The following is a 27,346-nucleotide window of genomic DNA, read 5'->3' on the forward strand; positions in this document are numbered from 1 at the left end:
ACTGTCAAGTACAGTTATTTTTAGTGAGACTGAGAATAATGTAACTAACGCCTATGATATTTTATTATATAAGGCTCCATATCTGCTTATGAGCTAATTAGAACAGATGTGATACTTGAAATCATAACCACAAGGTTGAATTTGCAAGAGGTGTTTTGTTTCACTGTGTTTCACATCACCTTTGAGGTACTCTGGACACTTGGGGCTCTATAAAAATAGTAGCAATAACAATGAAAAGAATAGATAAGGACAGTTCCAAGATACTTGTGCAAATGCTCTCTACACTAATAACCATGTATTTAAATTCTCATCCTCAACTCTCGCAGATTGGGGTGGTCAATTCCTGCAGTTGTTATGGAAACATCTTTGTGACTTCCTGGAAACTGTAAAAATCTTTGCCTGTATCAGCACATATTGGTCATATGGTATGCCTGCCTCTAACAACACCTTTCATGAATGCAGAAGTAATCCCCAGTAGAGATCTAAAATGCTAAATCAATTTCTGTTTTAAAATCTAAACCAAAGTAACTGAAGTTTGATGTTGCTATTGAGAATTTTTAATTCTTGTAAAGCCTCGAGAGATTATCTGAGAAAGCCACTCAGAATAGAAGTGCAATTTCTTGTCTGCATTGTATCGTCAACCTCTCTACCTTTATTTGCCATAAAGAGAACGATACCCTTATAATGACATATTTTTTCTTCATTTCCGACCAATTATGTGGTTTGAAACATATTTTGCCCATATCACAGAGCAGTTTCTATTCAACTCAAAGAAAGAGATAATCTACATGAACATTATCAAAAATATTACTACCATGCCTGGGAATTTGACTGGATTTTTCAAAGTGGGGAATGAATTTTTCTCAAAATAAAGAAATTCATGCTTTTTTCCTTCTGCGGCCTTTCACTGGAGGATCAAAAGAATCACACATATAAAATGAGAGTTTTAAGCACAGCTGCAGCTTTCTTGCATACTTTTCACACTTGAACCCATGAAAATGGAAGAAAATACAGTAAGAACATTCTGCTAGATACCTGTAAAAGGTCATTTTGATGCTTAAGGGAAATAAAGTATCTTAGCAAATTAACTACTACTAGTTTTATTGAACTAACTTTAATGTGGTATGAGAAACACTTCTTTCTTCTTCTATAGCTACAGTTGAAAATTAGCTCTCCTCCCACTTACCCATGCGCTAGAAGATACCAAGATATGTGTGGATGGATGCACAGAAAAGAGTACTGAGCCCCCATGATGGATGATTATGAGAATGAGCTTTGAGATCTGTAAAAGTTTTGGATTTGATGTCTAACAACACTTATAAGATAGGAGGCATTAGAAAATTATATTGACGGTTTCTCCATAGCTGTAAAATAAGCATCATAAGAATACATACTTCTTAGGATTTCTGTGAATATTAAATAAGATGATGCATGTACAGTACACAGAATCATGCCTTGCATAATTTTAAGCTCACATTGAAACAATATATTTATTTATAACTGTTGTTGGTGTCTAAAAAAATCTCACAGCAAAATCATCACAGTCTTAGGGCAAAACAAAGAAGAATCAAATACAGCTGTTTTACAGACAGAAGAGCAAGAAAAACCACAAACTTCCTTCTCCCATCCTCTGAGTTTATGTAGGATCTGTAAGAACTCTCTGTGACTATGTAAAAGGAAAATGCCTGTCATACTACAATACTGTTTGAAAAGTTCAAAAGAAAAAGGTCATATAATGTGCCCAATGCAAATGTAATGTTTTCCTTTCTAGTTAATTAGTTATACACTAGACTGTTGTACCTTTCAAGTGCTTTCAAATGCAAAAGGTATGATTGCATGCTTTCAGAATTTTGCAGAATGGATGATTGACTTCTTGTAACCAGATTTAAACTGTACCTAGCTTCTGCAAGTCAGGCAGATGTATTGATTTAATAATTAAATGCCATAGTCTCATTCTCTGTTCTACCCATGTGTTTTTCTTCAGGCAGTGAATTTGAATGTTGAAGAATTTTAGAGTCCAGACTTCAGTGGATAGTCAACATTGGTAAAAGAAATGTACGGTACGTCACGCCAAAACAAATCTGAAAGTATTCGCCCTTCTTGTAATTACAAGCTTAACAAGACACACAATCCTTACTGGACTTCTCAAATGTCACAAAGGTTTCCAAAGGACAAATATATGTTTATGTTTGCTCCATTGTATTAGTAATTGTTGAGATTTTCTCATAAAGTAATAGAATTTCAAACAAAGATACTTAGATCTCATAGCCCTATTCTCTCATTTTAAATATAAGAACATTGAAACTCTAAGAAACTAAGTAAGTCACTTTTGTTACATATTCATTTGATCCAAATACCATCTTTTAGGTGAAAAAAATGCCCAGTATTATTAAAATACGAAAATTCATTCAATGTATCTTCATATACCTATCTGTATATGTTGTATGTCTTTGTAAGGTGTTTGTATTCTGTACTGCTGTGTCACACACTTTTGAGCCTGGGAGAGGTCAATATGTCTCAGGCACTGTGTAGCTCCCCAGTTGCTACAAATTTCTTCTGTGGGCCCACACAATATTTCTCTCTGTGTATAAAGGCATATATGGCTAAAACCTACTCTACCTCAAAACTGCTTAGTAATGATAGGATATAATATAGGTAAATTTCACTCAAATATTTCCTAACCTGTGATAGTTACAACATATTCTATAGGTATAAATAAGTCTACATTTGGCCGGGCGTGATGGCTCACGCCTGTAATCCCAGCACTTTGGGAGGCCGAGGCGGGCGGATCACAAGGTCAGGAGATCGAGACCATCCTGGCTAAACAGGGTGAAACTCCGTCTCTACTAAAAATACAAAAAAATTAGCCGGGCATGGTGGCGGGCGCCTCTAGTCCCAGCTACTTGGGAGGCTGAGACAGGAGAATGGTGGGAACCCGGGAGGTGGAGCTTGCAGTGAGTGGATATTGCGCCATTGCACTCCAGCCTGGGCGACAGAGCAAGACTCCATCTCAAAAAAAAAAAAAAAAAAAGTCTACATTTAAAAACCAAACCAAAATTTTCACCATATTCTAATCTTTATCCAATATTACTCAAACTCAGTTAAAGAGGCCAGATAAAGTATAGGCATCATGCTACTCTCCCTTCATTTTTATCCCTTTCACTCATCCCTAAGTTGTTTCTTCTTCAGCTGCTAGCAATCCCAACATTTCCCAGTTCCTAAATGAAAGCATTCAGTCACATATCATGGATGAAAATACACATACAGGAGAAGAAATTTGTCTGCACCTTGCAGACTTGTCAAAATGACCCATTATACAGATAAAGAAAGTGCATAAAATACCTATTCACATGCATCGTAACCACAAATAAAGGGTGTGAATTACATCTGGATGCTTACGCATGAATGATTTAAATTATTGTGACATCTTTGCCTTTTCCAAAATATCACAATGACAACGAAACCACTGAGTATAATCCTGATAAATTAGAATCCAAGTTTGTTTTGATAAAGTAGCGAGCACAGCCAGAGTGAAAAATGCTGGGTAACTAAGAATACAGGCCCAAAAGGAAAAGAGAACCCGAGACAGGGTGGCAGTCCATTTTCATGGGAATGGGTCTGGATATTGACTTAGAAGACTGGGAGTCAAACCTCAGCTTAGTTACTTACTAACTGTGAAACTCCAGAGAACCATTAAGTGCTAGGCAATGGAAGATGTAAACATGGCTACAACACTTTCTAACGGATAAGATGCTTGTGAATAGATCATTATAATACTATGACAAAAATGCTTCAATAGAGAAAATAATAACATAGAAAAAAAGGAGAAGGAAACAACACATTCTCTTGAGTTTAATATGTTTTCACAAAGTGGACAAGTTAAAGAGTAAGTAGGCATTTGCCAGATGGGAAGCAGAAAGAACATTCAAGGCCAATAGAGCTACAGGTAAAAAGCATGTAGCAGTGAATGAGCATGATAAGAAAAGGAGTTTAAGAAGGTCAGTGGATCTGGAGGCCACTGGTTATAGGGTAATGGAGAATTTGGGCTCAGTGAGCTTGGAAAGCCTGGATTTTGGAGGATTTTGCCTGATAACGCATCAGAGCCTTTGAACTCTATCTCATGGACACACCAAATCATATGAAAGGTCTTTTAGTAGAGAAATTACAGGGTTCAGTGTGTGCTCTACCTAAAGTAACCTTTGCTAAAGTCTGGAGAAACAGTTGTCACTGTAAAATTATGTGGGAAGCTATTTTTAAAAGGCTACGCAAGACATATGGGGGCATATGAGAGACTTGCCTAGGACAGGAATTATGTAATTAGATAGTAAAAGCTAAATTCCAGAAACATGTGTCAGCTGGAATCATTACTTGAGATACAGACTGAATGGTAATGGTTTGTAAGAAATGTCGGAAGTATAATTTTTGAATTTAAGAGAACAGGGTTGGGTTTAAAGTTTTAGAAGCCATCAGTTTATAAATGGTAGCTGCAGCTATGACAGAGGCTAAGATCTACCAAGAAGAATGTATAGAACACAAAAGTTGAAAGGGTGCCTTCAGGGGAATACCAACATTGAAAGGACAGGCAGAGGTAGAGGAAAGACAAGTAGGGTTAAATAGTAAGATAATCAGAGAGGTAGGAAGATTTCAGGAGCTAGTTGTAGATGACAGGCTAAACTGAAGAGATGATTTTAGTAATAGAAAGTAATCAAAGAAACAAGTGTCACAGAGATCATGTGAGCTGAAGACTCTAGAAAGATCTTGTGTGAGAAAAACATCCAGAAGAATAATACTGGGGCGAGGCAGAATATTCATTATACTGGAAATGCATCCTTGTATTTGAAGTCAGCTTAATGGTTCTACACATGTTACAACAAGGCATTGAACGTGATCTCAGTAATGATCGCAGTGTTAAGCCTGCAATACTAAACATGGTGTCAATTTTCTGGAAACATCTGTGGTGTCTTTATATGTGGCAGAGTTATCATATTGACAATAAATTAATATGATCTTTCTCAGTTTTATGCACCATTTTTTCTGTTTATTTGAAATAAATTGTTACTATTATCAATATATTAATGCGATTTTTAGTATTATTATTGGGATAGTTGGCACAAAACACTGGTATCACAAAACAGTGATAAAGTGTTAGCCATGTTAATCACTTCCATTTGAAGTGATCCTTCTTTGAAGGTCTCAAATATTAGCACTTGGTTTTTCTGTGCAAGTACATTTGCTATTGTGGCAGAGTTGAAATTTAAAAATCAATAGTAAAAAAATAAATATTCCAGATATTTTTGCCATGAAAGAACTTAGAGATGTGCTTATGCATGAGAAAAGGAAGATCTGAACTTCACAACTGATGAAAAAGTTCACATTTCTCTTAATTTACTGTTAAATGGTGGAACATATCTCTTCACATGCATATTCACTGCTACATATTTAGTGAAAACATATTGAAAATAATTCCTTGCATCTAAATCTAATTTTGGCATTATCTAAAATTTAAGTTGCTTAAATTTTATCTCACTTTAAAGATATTAAATTTTATGTATGAATTGGATCAAAGTACGAAAATACAACTATGTATAGTATCTATTGAACCTACCTAAATATATAATGCTTTTTAATCTCATGGCTTTGTTTCCCCCTTATTATATTATATAAATATATAAATATTATAAGTAAAATAACAATTTAAAATAATTGTTATTTTCTAATGAATATTCACAAAATACCCTCAACTTCTGTGTTGCCTCTGGAAATGCACATTCAGGGTGCATTAGAAACATGCTACTTTGTCTGTGGTTTTCTGGGAAGCTTTGAGGTTTTGACTTTGATCTCTCCTCTTACACACTGAGATTTTCTCCTGACTCCACTAGCCCAGACAGAATTTCTACCCTTGATCTCTAAGGCAATTTTAAATATACTCTTGACACCAGCATCACTCAGTGGCAAAAGTTTCCCTCTTAACCGTGGTGTGTTTACTCTTCACTTTCTCTGTTGGCCTTTGCTCACTAGACTCAAAAGTGACTTTTTTAAAGTTTCCAGCCCCAGGAATAGTTTTTCAGTCATTTAGTTCACATGTTTTCTGCTTTGACTAAAGTATTTTGAGGTCCCATTTTTGTTTCCTCAACTGTTTAAGCTCCTTTATCTGAGGAAACTAGATTTTCTCTTTGATCTGCCAAAGAATCTGCTACATCGTTTGACCGCAGGGTGAACTCTACTTAAAGTGACTCCATATTTTTGTGGTACTCTCATTCATCCCTTTTTAAATGCTGCATCTCTGTCCAGGTACTCCACACCTTCGATATCAAAGTTGTAGGGCTTTTTTGACTAGTTAACCCATTGCTATCAAATCTCATCTCAGAGACTAATCTGTCATCAGTCACTTTTCCCTTCATGTGCCATTAGTACGTTACTTCAATTGGGGATATTTGCAACTGAGCTCTGTCTTTCAAAGGTGGGAAGAAAAGTAGGAGTTTGACATAAAACATAACAAGTTAACAAACTACTGGCACTTTTGCAAAGAAGGCCTTTCCAAAGCCTATCAGCCTATAGAATACTTTTCCTTTTGCCATTCATTAAAAAGAAACAGATTGGCCGGGCACGGTGGCTCATGACTGTAATCCCAGCACTTTGGGAAGCCGAGAAGGGCGGATCACCTGAGGTTGGAAGTTTGAGACCAGCCTAACCAATATGGAGAAACCCCGTTTCTGCTAAAAATACAAAATTAGCCTGGCATGGTGGCGCATGCCTGTAATCCCAGCTGCTCGGGAGGTTGAGGAATGAGAATCGCTTGAACCCGGGAAGCGGAGGTTGCAGTGAGCCAGGATCGCACCACGGCACTGCAGTCTGGGCAACAGAGTGAGACTCCGTCCAAAGGAAAAAAAAAAAAAAAGATCATGTACAAGGGAAGAAGATATCTATTAATCTGCATCTGTGTCAGTCTTTCACATAAATTGATGAAGTACACTAATAATTCTATGTACTTTAACCACTACATAGAACTTTCACAGATATTTTCTGACAAATAGTTTCACAGTCTGAGTTAGGTGTTAACATTTTCATCCCAATTTAATAAAGTCAAATTTATAAAGGATCAAGACTTTTAAAGGACCTCAATTGGTAGTGATTGGATTTGGAACTCCGTTCCAGGTCTTCTGTTGCACATCTTGCTTACTTTTCCCAATATCACAGCTACTATAGTTATGATTCCAGTGCTTCTCCAAACCTACCATTTTCCCAGGAACTTCTTTTCAACCAATGCTTAGCTTCCAGAATATGAATCTAACACAGCATTAAATGAGTTTAATACCAGTTGCAGATGGATTTCAGATCAATGTTATAAATGCAACATAGAAATAAGCTGAAATAGTTTACTTGGCATTTATCCTAACCAAGATCATTCTGAATTCGAGGGGTAGTGCCAGACCACAATTATATAAATGTCATTGTTAATATCCTTAAATTATTATTATTCTAGCACTGCCATTTGACTATTAATACTGCCTTTCTTGCAACATTTGCCTGCCTTCTGTAGTTCTTTTTGAACCCATTTCTTTCATTATCTGCAAAATTCTCACTTAGATCATCTGAATATTCCTATAGTTCATAGAAGTTCCTCTGGCAACAAGGGCTGTTTTACACAATCACTCATTACTACGGCTCCAAACAGGAACGTACCAATTTCTGGGTTGAATTAAATTAAATTTAACAGATCTTTAAAAGTTGTCATGGCCTCTAAGGTATTAAGTATAGAATTTCTATTACTAATGTCTAACCTAGTTATATTCAATTATTCATTTATTCTAAAAACATTTATTGTACTAAGCTATCCCAGTTTCCAAAATTACCTCCTAGAAATGTATGCTTGTATATCTCATTTGTTTCTATTAAGGGTCCATTACAAAAATAAACACGAAATATTGCAATGTGAAATTTTAAGTATGCTTGTTTTTAGAGAGATAAAAAGGAGATATTATGAATGTATAATTCCCTGGTGAAATCATATTTCTGACATTGGCTTAATGCTGTACATCACTAATCTATTTTTTACATTTCTCTTTTGTCTGAATACAACATGGGCAGGTTAAAAGATGCCGAGGTAAATCCAGTGCTGGAGTTTGAATGTACGCCTTGCTCAGACAGATTGACTATCATGAAATCTCTAACTATTGCCTTGAATACTGAGCTTAGGCATGGTTTCCACTGACAATAAACAACGACAGCAGATGAGTAATGATTCTTCATGCCTACTACACTAGTAATCTGCTTGATGCATTTACTACTGCTCAGACCAAGGGGGTCTTGAGGATCCAGTATCATCCTTCCAAGTACCACCTAGATGTTCAATATCCAGCAGGCCTCTTTTTTTGCCCCTCTGTTAGATAGAGGCATATATTTATGAGTATACATATATCCTCACACAAAAGAAACATTTCTCCGACATTGTACATTTTAACAGAATAAGGTCTAGGGAAGTGAAAAAATTTTTATAACTTGTAACAATGCCATTTACTGTTTAATCAATACATAGATTAAGAAATTTACGCTTTGCAAAATATTATGGGGGTTAGAAAAAGTCAGAACTCTTCATTGTAAGAAGCATACGACGTAGAGGAGGAGGCAGTCACAGAATAAGGAAACGTTACGTGACTACAGTTGCCAGTTAATTATACAGGCAATTTTTTTTAGGAGTTTGGAAATTACTTGAGATTTAGTAGAGAAGGCTTATAAAGGAGATAGAATTTTATCTAGCTTGAAGGCAACTGTGAAATAAAAAAGAAAAAAAAACTGAACTTGTATTTTAAATCTAGTCTCTGTCATTTTGTAGCTCTGTGCCTCAGGAAAGGAATTTAGTAGGAGCAAGCCATAGTTTCTTAATCTTTAAAATAAACCACTGTTTTAGAGATTTATTTGGAGATTCCACGTAAAAATCACAAGCGTAAGGCCTTGCAGATAGTAGACTCCCAATAATGTTACATGAAGATAGTTGGAATTTGCATAAAAGAAAAAGGAAATTCCAATCAAGGAAAGTGAGCAAAATAATAAAGGTGAAAGAAAACAAAATAAATTCAGTCTATTAAGTGTGCCAGTTTGATTGACATGGGGAACAGATATAAATGAAAAGGGTCCAGATTTTGAAACCCTCTGCAGAGGAAGTCTAGACTTGACTTTTGGGCAATGGAGAGTAACAATGTATTTCAGGGTGAACATATACTGTCAAAGCAGCATTTTGAAAGTTCAATTCAGAAGCAGCAAACAGTTTTATTTTTCCCTAAAAATTGTATATTTGTAGCCTGAAATATTTTTATGACTATAATAATTTAACCTCAGTCTTCAAATATACCCCTCACAGTGGTCTAAGGATGCAGTGATGAAGAATTGCTTAATGTAGTACAAATTTATCATTCAGCTAAGAAAATTAAGTACAATAGGGAGAAACATTTTTTTCTGAGTATTTAAGGAGGCATTTCAGCATCCTGTAGAAATCAATTGCTGTTTTTTAAGAGATCTATGTGGTTAAAATGTACACTCTGACAATACAATAAGCACAACAGAAGAGGCCCCCTAAAATACATTTGAAAATCAAACAGGATACTGTTGTCAAAAGCAGATGTCCAGACTGAGCACTATACTCACCTAAAATATCCAGGAGGTAAGTCTGGATAAACATTGTAACCTGCACTTAGAAGGGTAATCTTGTCAAGACATCTAAGATCTTGAAAACAACTATCACAAAGACTGTCTAGGGATTTTATTTAGCAGCTCTCTGATCTGCCAAGTGCTTATTCTTAACAATGGACTATGGCTTTATGGCTTTCATCAAGGAGTGTGTGTGTGTGTGTGTGTGTGTGTGTGTGCATGTGGATGATAAAGAGACAGGATGATTATACATGGTTATTCTTTAGAGTTCTATGCCAGTGACATTACTGGTATTTCTGGGATGAAGCATCTTGTATTATAATTAAATATCAACACTGATTCCTGGTGTCTACCTTGGTTCTTGAAAGAGTTCAAGTCTTTGGTGCAGTCACATTCTTAGTTACTCTGCAAAAACTCTAATGAAGAAAGTGAGAAGGATGTGTTAATATTTAATAAGCCTACTGATCGATTGCTGTGCCTCCTAAAATGTTCATCTCTTTGACTGGTGGGAAATGAACTTCATTAGGCTTTCGCTGCCACCTTATACCTCCTTGTGAAAATTTCCCCTTTGGGGTCCCTGAGAAAAAACGCCCAGCTTCTATTCATGGATCTCTGCCAACCATACTCTCCTACACTATTTTCTATATTCATTTGCTGAGAAAGGAGGATGAAAATCTCATTTTGCAAGGAAAATATTATCAGTTCTTTGTGATTGAAAGTAAAATTTGTGAAATGGTATTTTTATGATTCATAGAAATAACCAGTAGATTGATTTAATATATGGAAGCTAGTACTATATTTAGTTTCAAGCTATGAATATAAAAAATATTAAGCACTTTTTCATATTTTAGCTTCCTCCTACATGTTTTATTTGAAAAAGCAAAAGAAAAAAATGTAGAGCTCTGAAAAAAGAGAAACTACTAGAAAAGGTTTATGTAAAATAGTTACTATAAAATTTCATTTATTTAAAAGACTTAAAGGAGGAAGAGGCAACAGAGAAGCAACACTTACATAGTGCTAGTAGCAAAACAGAAATAATTCTTGTTAATGAAATAATTATCAATGTAATACTTCAAGATGTTTTGGCATACAATTTTAGATAATATGATATATGCATAAAGGACTGACATTAAAGCTGAACTTAACAGTAGAAAGAAATGGTTAAATATACTGATAATTTAGTATGTGCCAGGAACTTGTTAAATATTTAATGCACATTATCTCATTTAAGTCCAATAAAAAGAAATGAGATATATACTATATACTATTGGTATTCCTATTTTACCAATGAGAAATCTCACGAAGAGATTATGTAAAAAAGTTTTTCAAGTTCACACTTTATAGAAAAATTTTTAAGTACCCCAAAGGGGAGTCAAACCAAAGCATTTGGCTTCCAGAGTCCAAGCTTCTAAGGAATTCATAAATGCATTCACAGATGTAGTCATAGATGCAAGGCCAAAAAGGAACCAGGTGAATTTTCCACTTTTGTAAACTCACCTATTTCCAGAGAAAGCAGAAGAGAGAGTACAAACAGAAAAGCTCAACAGCCAAGAGAAAGGTTGTTTCAGAATCTGTCAAAATGAAAAATATTTCTTCTTACCAGAGCTCCTTTTGGTTATTTCAACCTGAATATGAATGTACAGAAAACCAAGAGACAGAGAATGAACAGAAGTATTTCTTGCCTCTTAATTCTCTAGCTAAATCAATGGCAGTAATTCTCAGTTATTAAGGAATTGTTTCAAGTCTAGTCCTTTGCTGATGATGGAATTTTCTTGACTTCCAAGCATTCAAGAACCCAAACTGATGCAAATGTGCTTCCACCGGAATCCATGGCTACATAATTTGCAGAGCCCAGTAAAAAACAAAAACGTGAGACTCAGTATTCATGAACTATTAAGAATTTCAAAGTGTTTACAGGAGAACATTAAACCAAACTCAGACCCCTGTGTCTGCATTGTTTGTATAGCCATGAAGCTTGATTACTCACAGCCAAATTCTGAGTGCTATTCTGTGAATTCTTCAAAGGGAGAAGGCTTGTGACCATTTATAGTATGTGCCTTTGGCCAGAAATTTTAAATATTTGTAACATATAATCTTTTAGTTTTCTTCCCTCATTTGAGACAGATTTGTGGCATTCAATTATAACGTTCTTACTTTATTCAGGACACTAAAAGAAAAAGACTTTATATTTTCTGAGAGGAAATAAGGATTCCTGTGATTTCTGGATAATCTTTAAAGAGAGACTTTGAACAGAGCACATGTTGATGTTATTATTTTCTTCCTTTTTAATGTAGTGTATTTCTGGAAAAGGGGTACATAGATCTTTGTGTAACCACCCAAGAGCAATAAAAATAATTAAAGTTTATCCTATTTTTTAAACACAAAGAGAAAACATCATTACATGTTGGTTTCAGAAGGCATCCATCCTATATGGGGTGGGGGGAGAGAGTTGGAGGAGCAAACATGAAGCGTAATGACAGCAAACTTTTCCTTCTATACCTCACTCAGAGTTTCCCCTGCCTCCAATTTTATCATCTCACCATTTTCAAGTAGAATTGGCAGGATTGAAACTAGGTAATTTTGATGGGGAAAATATTGGCCATCTGAGAATGAAAGGGTGACCCACCAAACACATAGCACCTATACAGAACAAGGTGCAAATAGAAGCTAACCAATAAATATGTACAGAGGTAATAATTTTATTACTAATATGAAATTTACCAAATATAAACTTACATTATTGTAAGTTATAATATAGAGGAGGGGTGAGCGTAGGGAAAACTGGATTGTTGAGAGACACAATCATAAATCAGCCTTTATCTAGCAATTGCTAGGAGCTACGCCTTATCATCTATTACATCCATCAGAGCTTTATCATGTGACTGCCTGAATACCTCTGAGGAACACCATTCTCAGATTGCGTAATGTACTTGGCTCCACCTAGAGTTGTGCTTTATGGAATTCCTGGAAAAAATATTACTGATGCAATACCACTGAATGACAATAAACACTTTATTAGCATTTAAAACAAAACACTATTAGATGTTATAACTATGTGCTAGGAGGAAGGAGTGAAAAAGGGAGTGGTGGATAAAGGGATGACTAAACTCATAAATTTATGAAGAACCAACAAATACCATAAAATAGTATCTTCCATTTTGACTATTATTTGGAGATGAAATATTGAATAAACCACTAAAAGTATGTTTAAGTTTTGATATGTCACAATCTATGTGAAAACAGGTACCATATTGCTTAAATCCCTTCTTGAATTGTGTTTCTGAAGTTTAATTTGTAAGACTTAAGCATTTCTCCTCTCTTAACCTTCCCATTCCTCATGAATAATTTTTTTGGTAGAATCCCATGTTTTCTGATTATATAGAGACTTAACTTAGTCATGTCCTTTGTTGAATGTTGAATATTTAAATACAGCTTTTATTTTAACTGCAAGCTTTTTCTTGTAGCTAGAGTTTTTGATTTTGAAAAGAATAAATCTCTTCCCAAATGGCTTCTGTTTATCTTTAGAAGCAATTTATAAGGAAAATAAATCTGTCATAATCAGGTCACCCCAGACATAGTGCTAAAAGCATTCTAATATCTGAGAAATCCTGCGAAATAAGAAGCAATGCTGATTCTGCTCTTAAATGTCACCTAATGGTCTTATATAAGGTTGTCAATTTTAGTGTTAGTTGATTGTTACATCTTAGAAAAAAATTAACTGAAGTATATTTAGCATATACATTGTTTTACAATAATTTTTTAACATAGTTTTTTTTTGGGGACATTTAACAATTTTCCCATTGATTAAATATGCCTACTTGAATTAGATGTAGTTGCTTTACTATATAACTATCTTAGAGGCATTTTGGGGGCTCTGAGGTATATGTGGGGTTTTGGATTTCATTATTCAGGCTTTTAAAAAATAATAAAATAAAATGCAGCCAACAGCAGGATTGCCATGAGACAAATAATCAAACATCCAGTTATTTTTGAGGAATCAGTTAATTAAATGCTAATGCTGACTGAGCTGGTGTTTTTGGTGTGTTTAATTTTTTTTAAAGAGTTTATGCATTACACATAGAGTTTGTATATGTGCTCAGGTACAATGCAGTATACAAATTACAAGAATAATTTTTATTCTATGGCAATTGGCTTCATCTTCTCCAATAATTGTTCAGTGCTACAAATCAATTATAGCCATTAGGTGAATTTGGTCAATTATTTTGATAATAGTTGCAGTGGCAATTAGTACTTTTTGGCTATAATATTAATATTATCTGAGTCAGATAGCAATTTTATGCCATGAGTGGCTATTTGGAATGCACATCATTTTGCTATTAACTTATTATAAACTGAAAAGAAAGTTTTCATTACCTAAGGCAAGAATTACAAGCAATTTCAAGAATCTTTAAAATGAAAGGATAATGGGAATTCTTTGAGATACCTCTGACAAGGTCCATGTTCTCCCAGTGAGGGTCAGAGTTCAATTCCTAAACTCATCCATCACATTCTGACTGGCAAGGGCTGAATAGCTGTAACGACTGCACAGGAGAAAGGGCGCCCTTGCTGACCTCCTAAATCACTTTCACACACACAGTTCAATAAATACACACATCCACTCACAAACACCATACACAAATAACAATGCATTTTCACTCATTATTAGGACAAGCAAGTTTTAAGATTCCTGGATCCCTAAGGGGTTTGTTTATATATTTGAGATTTTCTTTTAAATGCTTATTTTAATCATGTAACAGGAAAACATCATTTCATATCATTATTTCAGTAACAAATAATCAATAGAAAAACAAGTTATTGATGTCTTTTATACACAATGATTTTGAGCGCCACAAGGGGTACACAAAAAAACACTTTTTAAGTCAAAACCCCTACTTATAGTCAGTCAGTCAAAACATAACTATTCATCACTTAGAAACCTGTAATCTAATGGTATTTCTTAATAAAATCAGGAATTTAGTGTTAATTTAAAGTGGTTCTAACTGCTGCATCCCACACATTTATTGTCTCTTTTTCTTTGGCTGTGATTTTCATGTTAGAGAATATAGGTTAGGTAATTTTCCCTTGAAGTACTTTTACATCATCCACTTAGCCTGTTTCACAGAGTAAAACATATTGTAAATTTTCTTTGTAATTTTTCATTCCTCAACTACAATGTGGGCTCCAATATGACAGAAACAACCCCATCCCCATAGTTGATGATCAGGACTAGTATATTGTAGGTTCTCATTCACTATTTGCCAAATTAATTAAATTTAATTGCCCTCTGAAATCCTGGACCTAAGGAAGGCCTCCCCATAAGTGAAAATAATTGATGATGTAAAAAACAGCATTCCTGCAGAAGTACTAAGTATGCTTTTCAGACAAAGATCAATCCACATCTTTCCTACCTAGCAAAGGGGTTTCAAACTATGCAACTTATTTAAAGGCCAACTAAAGTAACTAGGGGGAGGCTTTTCTCTACGTTCATGAAATTAAACCAATCTGGGGTCCATATTTCATCTTCAAAATGAAGGAAAGATTGGACCAAGCTTCCCACTGACAGGCCCTGACTTTCATTCATTCCATGTTTGTAGGGTCTACCATAGTGCTGGGCATTGTAGGATTTAACACACTTTTCTGAAATTAATTTAACCAAATTCACAAATGCTTTATTCCTCACCAATCTCCTGTTTCAGGTTGTCTTCAAAAGTTAGAAGACAGGGAGGATTCAAACAACATGACATGGTTGCATTACTTAAAGTTTCCTTTAAAAAATAGCTTATCAAGAAACCAAATACGCCAAAAAGAAATCACTATGATTCCAGCTTCTAAAGACACTAAATCTGAGTCTTACAAAATACATTACATATAAAGACATTTTATATAAAGGTTCTTTTTGAGAATCTCTTCTGCCTGGTGCGGTGGCTCACGCATGTAATCCCTGCATTTTGGGAGGCCGAGTCAAGTGGATCACGTGAGGTCAGGAGTTCAAGACCAGTTTGGCTAACATGGTGAAACCCTTCTCTACTAAAAATACAAAAATTAGCCAGGTGTGGTGGTGGGTGCCTGCAATCCCAGCTCCTCAGGAGGCTGAGGCAGGAGAATTGCTTGAGCCAGGGAGGTGGAGGTTGTGGTGAACCGAGATCAAACTACTGCACTCCAGCAGGGGCAAATGAGTGAGACCCTGTCTCAAAAAAAAAAAAAAAAAAAGAGTAGAAAATATCTTCTTTACTTAATTACTAATTAGTTAGGGAAAGTCTCATTCAAAAGAAAGTTGCAATAAAAATATAAAAAATTCCAAAATATCCTCAATACTTCTAAAGAAGGAAAAGCAAGAATGATAGTGGCTCAATATTACTTACACTGTTTTCTAACTTAACAAAATCTTGTTCTTTACCAAAAATATTTAATTTTCTAAAGTGTGAGAAAATTAGTAAATTAAATAATGGAATTGGCTTTTTTGCTACTTTCTAAAATACAATATTCTCAGGTTGAACTGAAACACAATTGGCTTAATAAAAAATATTATATAATAAAATTCTAATTAGCATAATTGCCTATCCAGAATTTCAATTATTCTCTAGAATCTCTTTCTTAAAATTTGGAGAAAGATACAAATTTTTTTAAGAAAAAATAATCTCAATAATTTAACTAAAATGCAAAATTCACGTTTTAAAACTTAGAATGATTTGAAGCACCAACATATTCTATGTAAAAATCAACAGCTGCAAATATTCTTACTCAAATTTCTTCTTTCTCATACCTTACCAAAGTGGATAGAAACCTATGTGTGCATGCATATCCAGACACATGTACATGCTACCTTTTCTGATCTGAGGCTGATAAAATATCTTGTTTTCAATACTGGAGTGCAGATTTCATTCAGCTGTAAGATTATAGCACCCCCTAGCCCTGCCTAACAGAATAGCAGTCAATTCTGGCAGGAATTGAAGTGTAGTAAAGGAATTTTAAAGAATATATGTAAAACCTGAGTACTTTAAAAAAGTGTTCTCCATTGAAGACGTATCTTATTTTATTTGGTAGCAACTGCTGTATCTATTATAGTTTAGAATTTCTGGTATACAACCTGATCTAACCCTGAATAGTACCAATTGCTGTTAAAATATAAGAAGCTGATTTATTCTAAAGATCACGTGGAGCATAAACATATCAAACAGATTTCCACTGGTCCTCTAATTTTTCCCCCCAAATCATCAACAAGCCAGACACTTGGAGCACAAGTACAAAGTATTGGGCATGGCTGTGATGGTCATTGGCAAATCTTATACTAATAGGCAACAGCTCTCTGGGGACAAAATGTCGGCTGTGGAAAAGTATATCTGAATATGACACACGTGGCCACCACTCAGATAAGATCTTTGTTACTATTCTTTTATTCATGTATCATATTTTAAGAAAAAAGTTGAAAGATGAAGGATTTGGATGTGCTTGTAATAAATTCAGACTGTTTTGCTTGTCCTGTCTTTGAATCTTCAAGCTTTCCTTATTAAGCTACAATGCCTATTTCCAGCATATTGTAATAGTGCTGATTGCATAGCACCTGTCAGTAGGAATTCAGGAATATAAACCTTAAAGGCTTTGATGGGAATTTAAATGGAATACCGAGTTGTCAATGCAGCTCTCAAGTCTGTAGTATCTGTGGGGTTCACAGGATTCCAATTAGTCTGACATTTTTTTTTGCAGACTTCAGAAAAAGAACTATTGTAAAACTTGGAAGCAAACAAAAGATAAGTTTTCTCACCTTACTTGGCCCATATTATGATTTATTCCCCCCTTCGTTCCTGGAATGCTCGAAAGTCATCATTCTTTATTCTGAGATACTGTAAATCTAGATACTGTAAATCACTTGGTCAATGTACATTAAATTTAATTTAGTCTGACCACTGCTACTATTAAAAGACCAGTAAATTGATTATGTTACTAAAAGGTGATCACACTGATACTGCTATTTAATGAACTCCATGCTTGTACATTGCTCCTAATGCACACTATTTTAGATCACTTAGTCAACTCCACTCTAATTGAATTTATCATTTGAAACCTTGACTTGATGCTAATGGTCCAAAAATAGCAGAGTCTCTCTAGAGTAGTCCTGTCTACAAAATGCTGTATATTGATGTTTTCTTGCAACAAACACTTGTCTTTTTGTCAGGGCCAGTTGTCAGTTATTGAGGTGCAATTATAAGAAAACTTGCATTTAGGAAAAGATATTATTGACCTCTGCAAATTGACTGGCAACATCAAAATTTGAAAGTGGAGCTCAGGCAGGCTTAATGGGATATATGCAAATTCTCTCCAAACACAGGCCTGAAACTGTCATATCGCTGTTGTTATTTTAAGATATGCATGATCTCCTCTTTCTGTTCTATCCCCTTTTATTTTCACTAAATGGAGTCAGTATGTTTGCAAGACTAGTCTGGCTTAAGAGAAATGAACAGCATTTGCTGGGTTCCACCATGAAGAATCATTACCAGTGCCAGTGGGCTTCATAAACGAGCCCTGGGAGAAAAAGTGAAACGGATGTAAAGTGATATTAAAACAGACAATAGGGGTAGAAAAAAGACATGATTTCTGTAGGTTTACAATCAAGGCACCATTGTAGAAATTAGAAATGAGGAGAGAAGAATAACTGATTATTCTTTAATTTTTTTTAAAGAAAGAGGAACCTAATTTAGTGTTGCATTGTGGTTCAAAAATAACTCCTCATAATTCATAAGGTGCTATACATGAGGAGAATTAAATTTCCTAATTATGAGCATTCATTTTGATAACTTATATTGAACATAAGCATGTCCATGATCAAATCTCTTCATAAGAAGCTATCTTCCATTTGGTAGCCATAATTTCAAAGCTATGCTATATACATTTCTGTACAGAAACAAGATGAGGATAACTAACACTGCTTGCCAAAAATCAAATTAGAGAATAAACGTATGGACAAATAGTCTAATTTACGATAAGGATTTTCAACTGAAAAATTACCATCTATACAACGTTTTGGACAAAAATTAAGGGGTTTGTCATCATGGCTTTTACTCAGATAGCTAACACAAGTCAAACAGAAAATCAAACATAATTTTGAAATTACTCAACTTTTCCAGCCCCTCTTTCTTTTACATATGTGTGTCCTGTTACATTCACCCTCACCAAACAAATTTGTGAATTACACATTTTATCTACATCACACCCCTTCATTTTTATTTGGGGTTTGATGGAGTTCTAAATTTTAGATAATTAAAAGTTGTCCATGGCTAGGAATGTGCCAAAACCTGGGGAGAATTTATTTACAGTTATATAATCAAAACATTGAGATTCTTTCCTCCAAAACAAACCTCTGTAAGGAATTGTGAAATGGCTGAAATTTTAGCCTACTTGCAAACTAGTAAGTCACTCTGCCACAATTTCATATGTACTGGCAGAAAACAAAACACACTTGGGTCAGAAACATAGGATTTTATTACTCATGGCACAGAAAGCAGTATGAGCTTCATGTTTGTGTCAGCTCCCTTGTTACTCAAATCCTACAGAATGACATAAAATGGTTCCTGTGGAAGCTTTGCACGCAGAGGGTTTGCATCAGAGCTGAGGAACCTTGAGTTTAGAAAACCTTGAGTTTCTATAATGGACTGGAAGCAAATCTGCCTTATCTCTTCCTAGAGGGAAACATTATCTTTATCACACCGGGCAGCCCACAAATCTACCCTTTACTCTGAGGGACACACCATACCTTCTAAGCTGCTTGTTATACAAACATCCATAAGAGATAACCTGGAACAAAAGGAATCAGTGCCTCTGCTTGTGCAGTAATATGATAGACTCATGGAGAAATATCTCCTCAAACTCTCCTGCCTGTGAACTATCACAGAACACATCTTCTGTTCTGTATCATACATTATCTTAAATTCATTTTTTTATCAATATATCAAGCCTTCCCAAGTCAACCATAAGCTGCCATTAAAAATAACTCATTTTTACACCAATAGATTTACTTAATTTCTAAGATAATGTCATAACATGATTTGTGCTCAATGCATATTTAAAAACAATTACTGATGATGATGATTGATTAACTGATTGCTGCTAATTGATTGATGAATCCATGGTGGAAATTGTAATATGTCAGGCCTCTGAGCCCAAGCTAAGCCATCATATCCCCTGTGACCTGCACATACACATCCAGATGGTCAGTTCCTGCCTTAACTGATGACATTCCACCACAAAAGAAGTGAAAATGGCCTGTTCCTGCCTTAATTGATGACATTGTCTTACGAAATTCCTTCTCCTGGCTCGTCCTGGCTCAAAAGCTCCCCCACTGAGCACCTTGTGACCCCCACTCTGCCAGCCAGAGAACAACCCCCCTTTGACTGTAATTTTCCTTTACCTACCCAAAATCCTATAAAACGGCCCCACCCCTATCTTCCTGCATTAACTCTCTTTTTGGACTCAGCCCACCTGCACCCAGGTGAAATAAACAGCTTTATTGCTCACACAAAGCCTGTTTGGTGGTCTCTTCACACAGACACGAGTGAAATTTGGTGCCGTGACTCGGATCGGGGGACCTCCCTCAGGAGATCAATCCCCTGTCCTCCTGTTCTTTGCTCCGTGAGAAAGATCCACCTACGACCTCAGGTCCTCAGACTGACCAGCCCAAGAAACATCTCACTAATTTCAAATCCGGTAAGCGGCCTCTTTTTACTCTCTTCTCCAACCTCCCTCACTATCCCTCAACCTCTTTCTCCTTTCAATCTTGGTGCCACACTTCAATCTCTCCCTTCTTTTAATTTCAATTCCTTTCATTTTCTGGTAGAGACAAAGGAGACACATTTTATCCGTGGACCCAAAACTCGGGCGCCAGTCACGGACTGGGAAGGCAGCCTTCCCTTGGTATTTAATCATTGCAGGGACACCTCTCTGATTATTCACCCACGTTTCAGAGGTATCAGACCACGCAGGGACGCCTGCCTTGGTCCTTCACCCTTAGACGCAAGTCCCGCTTTTCTGGGGGAGGGGCAAGTATCCCAACCCCTTCTCTCCGTGTCTCTACCCCTTCTCCGCCTTTCTGGGGGGGCAAGAAACCACCAACCCCTTCTCCTTCACCCTTAGCAGCAAGTCACGCTTTTCTAGGGGAGGTGCAAGTACCCCAACCTCATATCTCTGTGCCCCAATCCCTTATTTTCGCACCCCTACCTCGTATCTCTGTGCCCTGACCCCTTTCCCACTTTTCTGGAGGGTAAGAACCCCCGAACCCCTCCCCTCCATGTATCTACTCTCTCTTTTCTCTAGGCTTGCCTCCTTCACTGTAGGCAACCTTCCACCCTCCATTCCTTCTTCTTCTCCCTTAGCCTGTGTTCTTAAGAACTTAAAACCTCTTCAACTCTCACCTGACCTAAAATCTAAGCATCTTATTTTCTTCTGCAATGCCACTTGACCCCAATACAAACTCGATAGTAGTTCCAAATAGCCAGAAAATGGCACTTTCAATTTTTCCATCCTGCAAGATCTAAATAATTCTTGTCGTAAAATGGGCAAATGGTCTGAGGTGCCTGAGGTCCAGGCATTCTTTTACACATCGGTCCCTCTCTAGTCTCCATTCCCAACACAACTCATCCCAAATCCTCCTTCTTTCCCTCCCACCTGTCCCCTCAGTCCCAATCCCAAGCATCGCTGAGTCTTTCTAATCCTCCTTTTCTACAGACCCATCTGACTCCTCCCCTCCTCCCCAGGCTGCTCCTCGCCAGGCCGAGCTAGGTCCCAATTCTTCCTCAGCCTCCACTCCTCCACCCTATAATCCTTTTAGCACCTCCCCTCCTCACACCTGATCCAGCTTACAGTTTCCTTCTGTGACTAGCCCTCCCCCACCTGCCCAGCAATTTACTCTTAAAAAGGTGGCTGGAGCTAAAGGCGTAGTCAAGGTTAATGCTCCTTTTTCTTTATCCCAAATCAGATAGCGTTTAGGCTCTTTTTCACCAAATATAAAAATCCAGCCCAGTTCATGACTCCTTTGGCAGCAACCCTGAGACACTTTATAGCCCTAGACCCTAAAAAGTCAAAAGGCCATCTTATTCTCAAAATACATTTTATTACCCAATCTGCTCCTGACATTAAAAAAAACTCCAAAAATTAAATTCCGGCTCTCAAACCCCACAACAGGATTTAATTAACCTTGCCTTCAAGGTGTACAATAATAGAAAAAAGTTGCAATTCCTGCCTCCACTGTGAGACAAACCCCAGCCACATCTCCAGCACACAAGAACTTCCAAATGCCTGAACCGCAGCAGCCAGGCCTTCCTCCAGAACCTCCTCCCCCAGGAACTTGCTACAAGTGCCAGAAATCTGGCCACCAGGCCAAGGAATGCCTGCAGCCCAGGATTCCTCCTAAGCTGCATCCCATCTGTGCGGGACCCCACTGGAAATCGGACTGTCCAACTCACCTGGCAGCCACTCCCAGAGCCCCTGGAACTCTGGCCGAAGGCTCTCTGACTCCCAGATCTTCTTGGCTTAGCGGCTGAAGACTGATGCTGCCTGATCGCCTTGGAAGCCCCCTAGACCATCATGGACGCTGAGCTTCGCGTAACTCTCACAGTGGAAAGTAAGTCCATCGCCTTCTTAATCAATATGGAGGCTGCCCACTCCACATTACCTTCTTTTCAAAGGCCTGTTTCCCTTGCTTCCATAACTGTTGTGGGTATTGACAGCCAGGCTTCTAAACCTCTTAAAACTCCCCGACTCTGGTGGCAACTTAGACAATACTCTTCTAAGCACTCCTTTTAGTTATTCCCACCTGCCCAGTTCCCTTACTAGGCCGAGATACTTTAACTAAATTATCTGCTTCCCTGGCTATTCCTGCATTACAGCTGCATCTCATTGCTGCCCCTCTTCCCAATCCAAAGCCTCCTTTGCATCCTGCTCTTTTATCTCCCCACCTTAACCTACAAGTATAAGATACCTCTACTCCCTCCTTGGTGACTGATCATGCACCCCTTACCATCCCATTAAAACCTAATCACCCTTACCCCACTCAATGCCAATATGCCATCCCACAGCATGCTTTGAAAGGATTAAAGCCTGTTATCACTCACCTGCTACAGCATGGCCTTTTAAAGCCTGTAAACTCTCCTTACAATTCCCCCATTTTACCTGTTCTAAAACCAGACAAGCCTTATAAGTTAGTTCAGGATCTATGCCTTATCAAATTGTTTTGCCTATCCACCCCATGGTGCCAAACCCATACACTCTCCTATCCTCAATACCTCCCTCCACAACCCATTATTCTGTTCCGGATCTCAAACATGCTTTCTTTACTATTCCTTTGCACCCATCATCCCAGCATCTCTTTGCTTTCACCTGGACTGACCCTGACACCCATCAGGCTCAGCAAATTACCTGGGCTGTACTGCCACAAAGCTTCACAGACAGCCCCCATTACTTCAGTCAAGCCCAAATTTCTTCCTCATCTGTTACCTATCTCGGCATAATTCTCATAAAAACACGTGATCTCCCTTCTGATCGTGTCCGATTAATCTCCCAAACCTCAATCTCTTACAAAACAACAACTCCTTTCCTTCCTAGGCATGGTTAGTGTGGTCAGAATTCTTACACAAGAGCCAGGACCGCGCACCCTGTAGCCTTTCTGTCCAAACAACTTGACCTTACTGTTTTAGCCTGGCCCTCATATCTGCGTGCAGTGGCTGTGGCTGCTTTAATACTTTTAGAGGCCCTAAAAATCACAAACTATGCTCAACTCATTCTCTACAGCTCTCATAATTTCCAAAATCTATTTTCTTACTCACACCTGACACATATACTTTCTGCTCCCGGCTCCTTCAGCTGTGCTCACTCTTTGTTAAGTCCCACAATTACCATTGTTCCTGGCCCGGACTTCAATCTGGCCTCCCAAATTATTCCTGATACCACACCTGACCCCCACGACTGTATCTCTCTGATCCACCTGACATTCACCCCATTTCTCCATATTTCCTTCTTTCCTGTTCCTCACCCTGATCACGCTTGATTGATTGATGGCAGTTCCACCAGGCCTAATCGCCACACGCCAGCAAAGGCAGGCTATGCTATAGTACAAGCCACTAGCCCGCCTCTTAGAACCTCTCATTTCCTTTCCATCTGCTATTCTACTACTCCTCATGGATTATTCAGGCCCCCTCCCTTCCCTACACATCAAGCTCAAGGATTTGCCCCCACCCAGGACCGGCAAATTAGCTTTATTCAACATGCCCCGAGTAAGATAACTAGTCTTAGTCTAGGTAGACACTTTCACTGGATAGGTAGAGTCCTTTCCTACAGGGTCTGAGAAGGCCACCACAGTCATTCCTTCCCTTCTGTCAGAAATAATTCTTCAGTTTAGCCTTCCCACCTCTATACAGTCTGATAACAGACCAGCCTTTATTAGTCAAATCAGCCATGCAGTTTTTCAGGCTCTTAGTATTCAGTGAAACCTTTATATCCCTTATGGTCCTCTGTCTTCAGGAAAAGTAGAATGGACTAAAGGTCTTTTAAAAACACACCTCACCAAGCTCAGCCACCAACTTAAACAGGACTGAACAATACTTTTACCACTTTCCCTTCTCAGAAGTCAGACCTATCCTCAGAATGCTACAAGGTACAGCCCATTTGAGCTCCTTTTTATTAGGCCCCAGTCTCATTCCAGACAACAGACCAACTTGGACTGTGCCCCAAAAAACTTGTCATCCCTACTATCTTCTGTCTAGTCATACTCCTATTCACCGTTCTCAACTACTCATACATGCCCTGCTCTTGTTTACACTGCCAGTTTACACTGTTTCTCCAAGCCATCACAGCTGGTATCTCCTGGTGCTATCCCCAAACCACCACTCTTAACTCTTAAAGTAAATAAATAATCTTTGCTGGCAGGACTACGCTGAATCTCCTTAGGCACTCTCTAATCAGATGTCCTGGGTTCTCCCAATTCTTAGACCTTTTATACCTGTTTTTCTCCTTCTCTTATTCTGTTTAGTTTTTCAATTCATACAAAACTGTATCCAGGCCATCACCAATAATTCTAAATGACAAATGTTTCTTCTAACAACCCCATAATATCACCCCTTACCACAAAATCTTCCTTCAGCTTAATCTCTCCCACTCTAGGTTCCCACGCCGCCCCTAATTCCACTCAAAGCAGCCCTGAGAAACATTGCCCATTATCTCTCCATACCACCCCCCAAAAATTTTCACTGTCCCAACACTTTACCACTATGTCATTTTATTTTTCTTATTAATATAAGAAGACAGGAATGTCAGGCCTCTGAGCCCAAGCTAAGCCATCATATCCCCTGTGACCTGCACGTACACATCCAGATGGCAGGTTCCTGCCTTAACTGATGACATTCCACCACAAAAGAAGTGAAAATGGCCTGTTCCTGCCTTAACTGATGACATTGTCTTGTGAAATTCCTTCTCCTGGCTCATCCTGGCTCAAAATCTCCCCCACTGAGTACCTCGTGACCCCCTTTGACTGTAATTTTCCTTTACCTACCCAAATCCTATAAAATGGCCCCACCCCTATCTCCCTTGGCTGACTCTCTTTTCGGACTCTGCCCACCTGCACTCAGGTGAAATAAACAGCTTTATTGCTCACACAAAGCCTGTTTGGTGGTCTCTTCACATGGACGTGAGTGAAATACTAAAACTGAAAGATACAGTCAATTTTCTAGAGGTCTTGCCCTTATGATGTCAACATCCGGGTTTTTCAAACCCACAGAAAGTTGTATGGTTGACATTATGTAGTATCCAAAACTAACTGATTTACAGAGTCTCACCTTTTAATTCATTTTTTTAATGTGATGAAGAAATAATCATTGTTCGTGAAGCTAACTGGGTAAAACACATGCAAGTTTAGATACAAAAATTTTGTGTAGAAAATGCCCTTGAGAACAGAAGAAATACAAATTTGAAACAAAGGGGAAAATGAAGTTTAAATGAATTCCAAGCCAAAAGCCATATTCATTTTTTTGGCAGCCAAAAGGTAGAAAATGTGGTTTGCATGTGGAGTCAGAGACTTATTGGTCAAAGTACTTCACTGGTAAAACTGCTTAGAGTACATTTTGTTGATAAATATATATAGTTTGAAAGTTTCATTGTCTTTAAAATACTGCTACTGGGGACTCCTATAATGTTAAAAATTCCCATTAAAATCAAGATTTTTCAAAAGCAGTTTAAGGATAAACAGGCCAAGCATGGTGGCTCACATCTGTCATCACAGCACTTTGGGAGGCCAAGGTGGGAGGATCACTTGAAGCCAGGATTTCAAAACCAAGCCGGGTGTAGCAAGTTCCTGTAATCCCAGCTCTTGGGGAGGCTGAATGGGAGGATTACTTAAGCCCAGGAATTTGAGGCTGCAGTGAGCTAGGATCAAGCCGCTGTACCCCAGCCTGACCAACAGAAAGAGACTCTGTCTCTAAAAAATAAAATAAATAAATTTAAAAATTTTTTTAAATGGATAGTTAGATGTATGAAATTTTAAAAAGCTTTATCCTTAAAAGTAAGATATTATTTTTATCAATTGAATAACATTTATTTAGTGAAACATAGCAGGGTGCACTTTTTACAGATATCTTTAAATGAATCTTCATATTTAAGGTAAATATGAAAAGAATATCAATGTACTTTGCAAATGTCATGGATTTTATTTTGTATGATAAAATAAATGAAAGCTCTGCAAAGCCTAAACCAAGAAAGGCCCCGTTCTTTTAGAGAATAAAATAATCATTTGAGATATAAATATCTGACAAATAAGGTAGAGCAGCAAAGGGAATTAAGAAGAGGTTTGGGGAAGAAATGAACAATTTCTAGTTGTGAAGGTAATTAACCTTTTTTCGGGATCATTAAAAAATGTTTTTTCTGCACACTTCTAATTTTCTTTCAGGTTATAGAGGTCATTGTTTAGAACAGGAGGGGAAAATATTGAGAGCTGATATTCATCTACCTATGCAAAAGGGACACACACAAAAAATTAACAATCACTACTAAATTATTTCTTTCTGGCATGGATCTTCCTATCCTGAAATTCTACCTTAGGCCAGTGAAATACACCTATACGAACATCATCCGTTGAGGTGTTAATTTTGGTGAAAATTATCAGTGCAAAATTTGAATATGTCCCACTCTCTTCACACTACTTCATATAAGTAGTATTCTTTATTATTCAATTTTGCATGAAACAATTTGCTCCATTTGTACTGCAGATACATTTCTTTTTGATTCTGTGCCCCATAGAGCTGATTTCTAAAGCATAGCTACATTAAGGACACAAACTCTGTGCTTGAAGTACTGTCAAAAGACACAAACGTTGAAAGGCTAAGATGACGAAATAAATGCCTATAATACTAATTCGGCCCAATACATGGCCATGCTGACTTCCTTAATTTCTTTTTCTTTTTTTAAAATTTACAGACAGGGTCTCACCCTGTTGCCCAGGCTGGAGTGCAGTGGTATGATCATAGCTCACAACAACCTTAAACTCCTGGACTCTCATTATTCTGCCCAGGATGGTATCTAACTCCTGGCCTCAAGTAATCATCCTGCCTCAGCCTCCCGAAACATTGGGATTCCATGTATAAGCCACCTTAATTTCATACTTACTTTAGCTTTTCATGTGTGGAGGCTTATTTTCATAGCCAGAAAGTAAAATAAACTACCTCTGAAT

At 37.3% G+C, this 27,346-nt stretch overlaps 1 protein-coding gene across 1 annotated transcript in view; it reads left to right on the plus strand.

Annotated features, from left to right (window-relative positions):
* Window positions 1-27,346, plus strand: part of LOC131383620 (embryonic stem cell-related gene protein-like) — an 89,063-nt gene that overhangs the window by 36,725 nt on the left and 24,992 nt on the right. Inside the window, exons 2-3 of the mRNA XM_058439871.1 lie at window positions 1,985-2,060; window positions 20,186-20,343. Of these exons, the coding sequence (XP_058295854.1) occupies window positions 2,054-2,060; window positions 20,186-20,343 (165 nt within the window). The 5' untranslated portion in view covers window positions 1,985-2,053. The remainder of the gene's footprint in view (window positions 1-1,984; window positions 2,061-20,185; window positions 20,344-27,346) is intronic.

The sequence above is a fragment of the Hylobates moloch genome, unplaced genomic scaffold (genome assembly GCF_009828535.3).
Source record: "Hylobates moloch isolate HMO894 unplaced genomic scaffold, HMol_V3 SCAFFOLD_5, whole genome shotgun sequence".
Lineage (NCBI taxonomy): Eukaryota > Metazoa > Chordata > Mammalia > Primates > Hylobatidae > Hylobates > Hylobates moloch.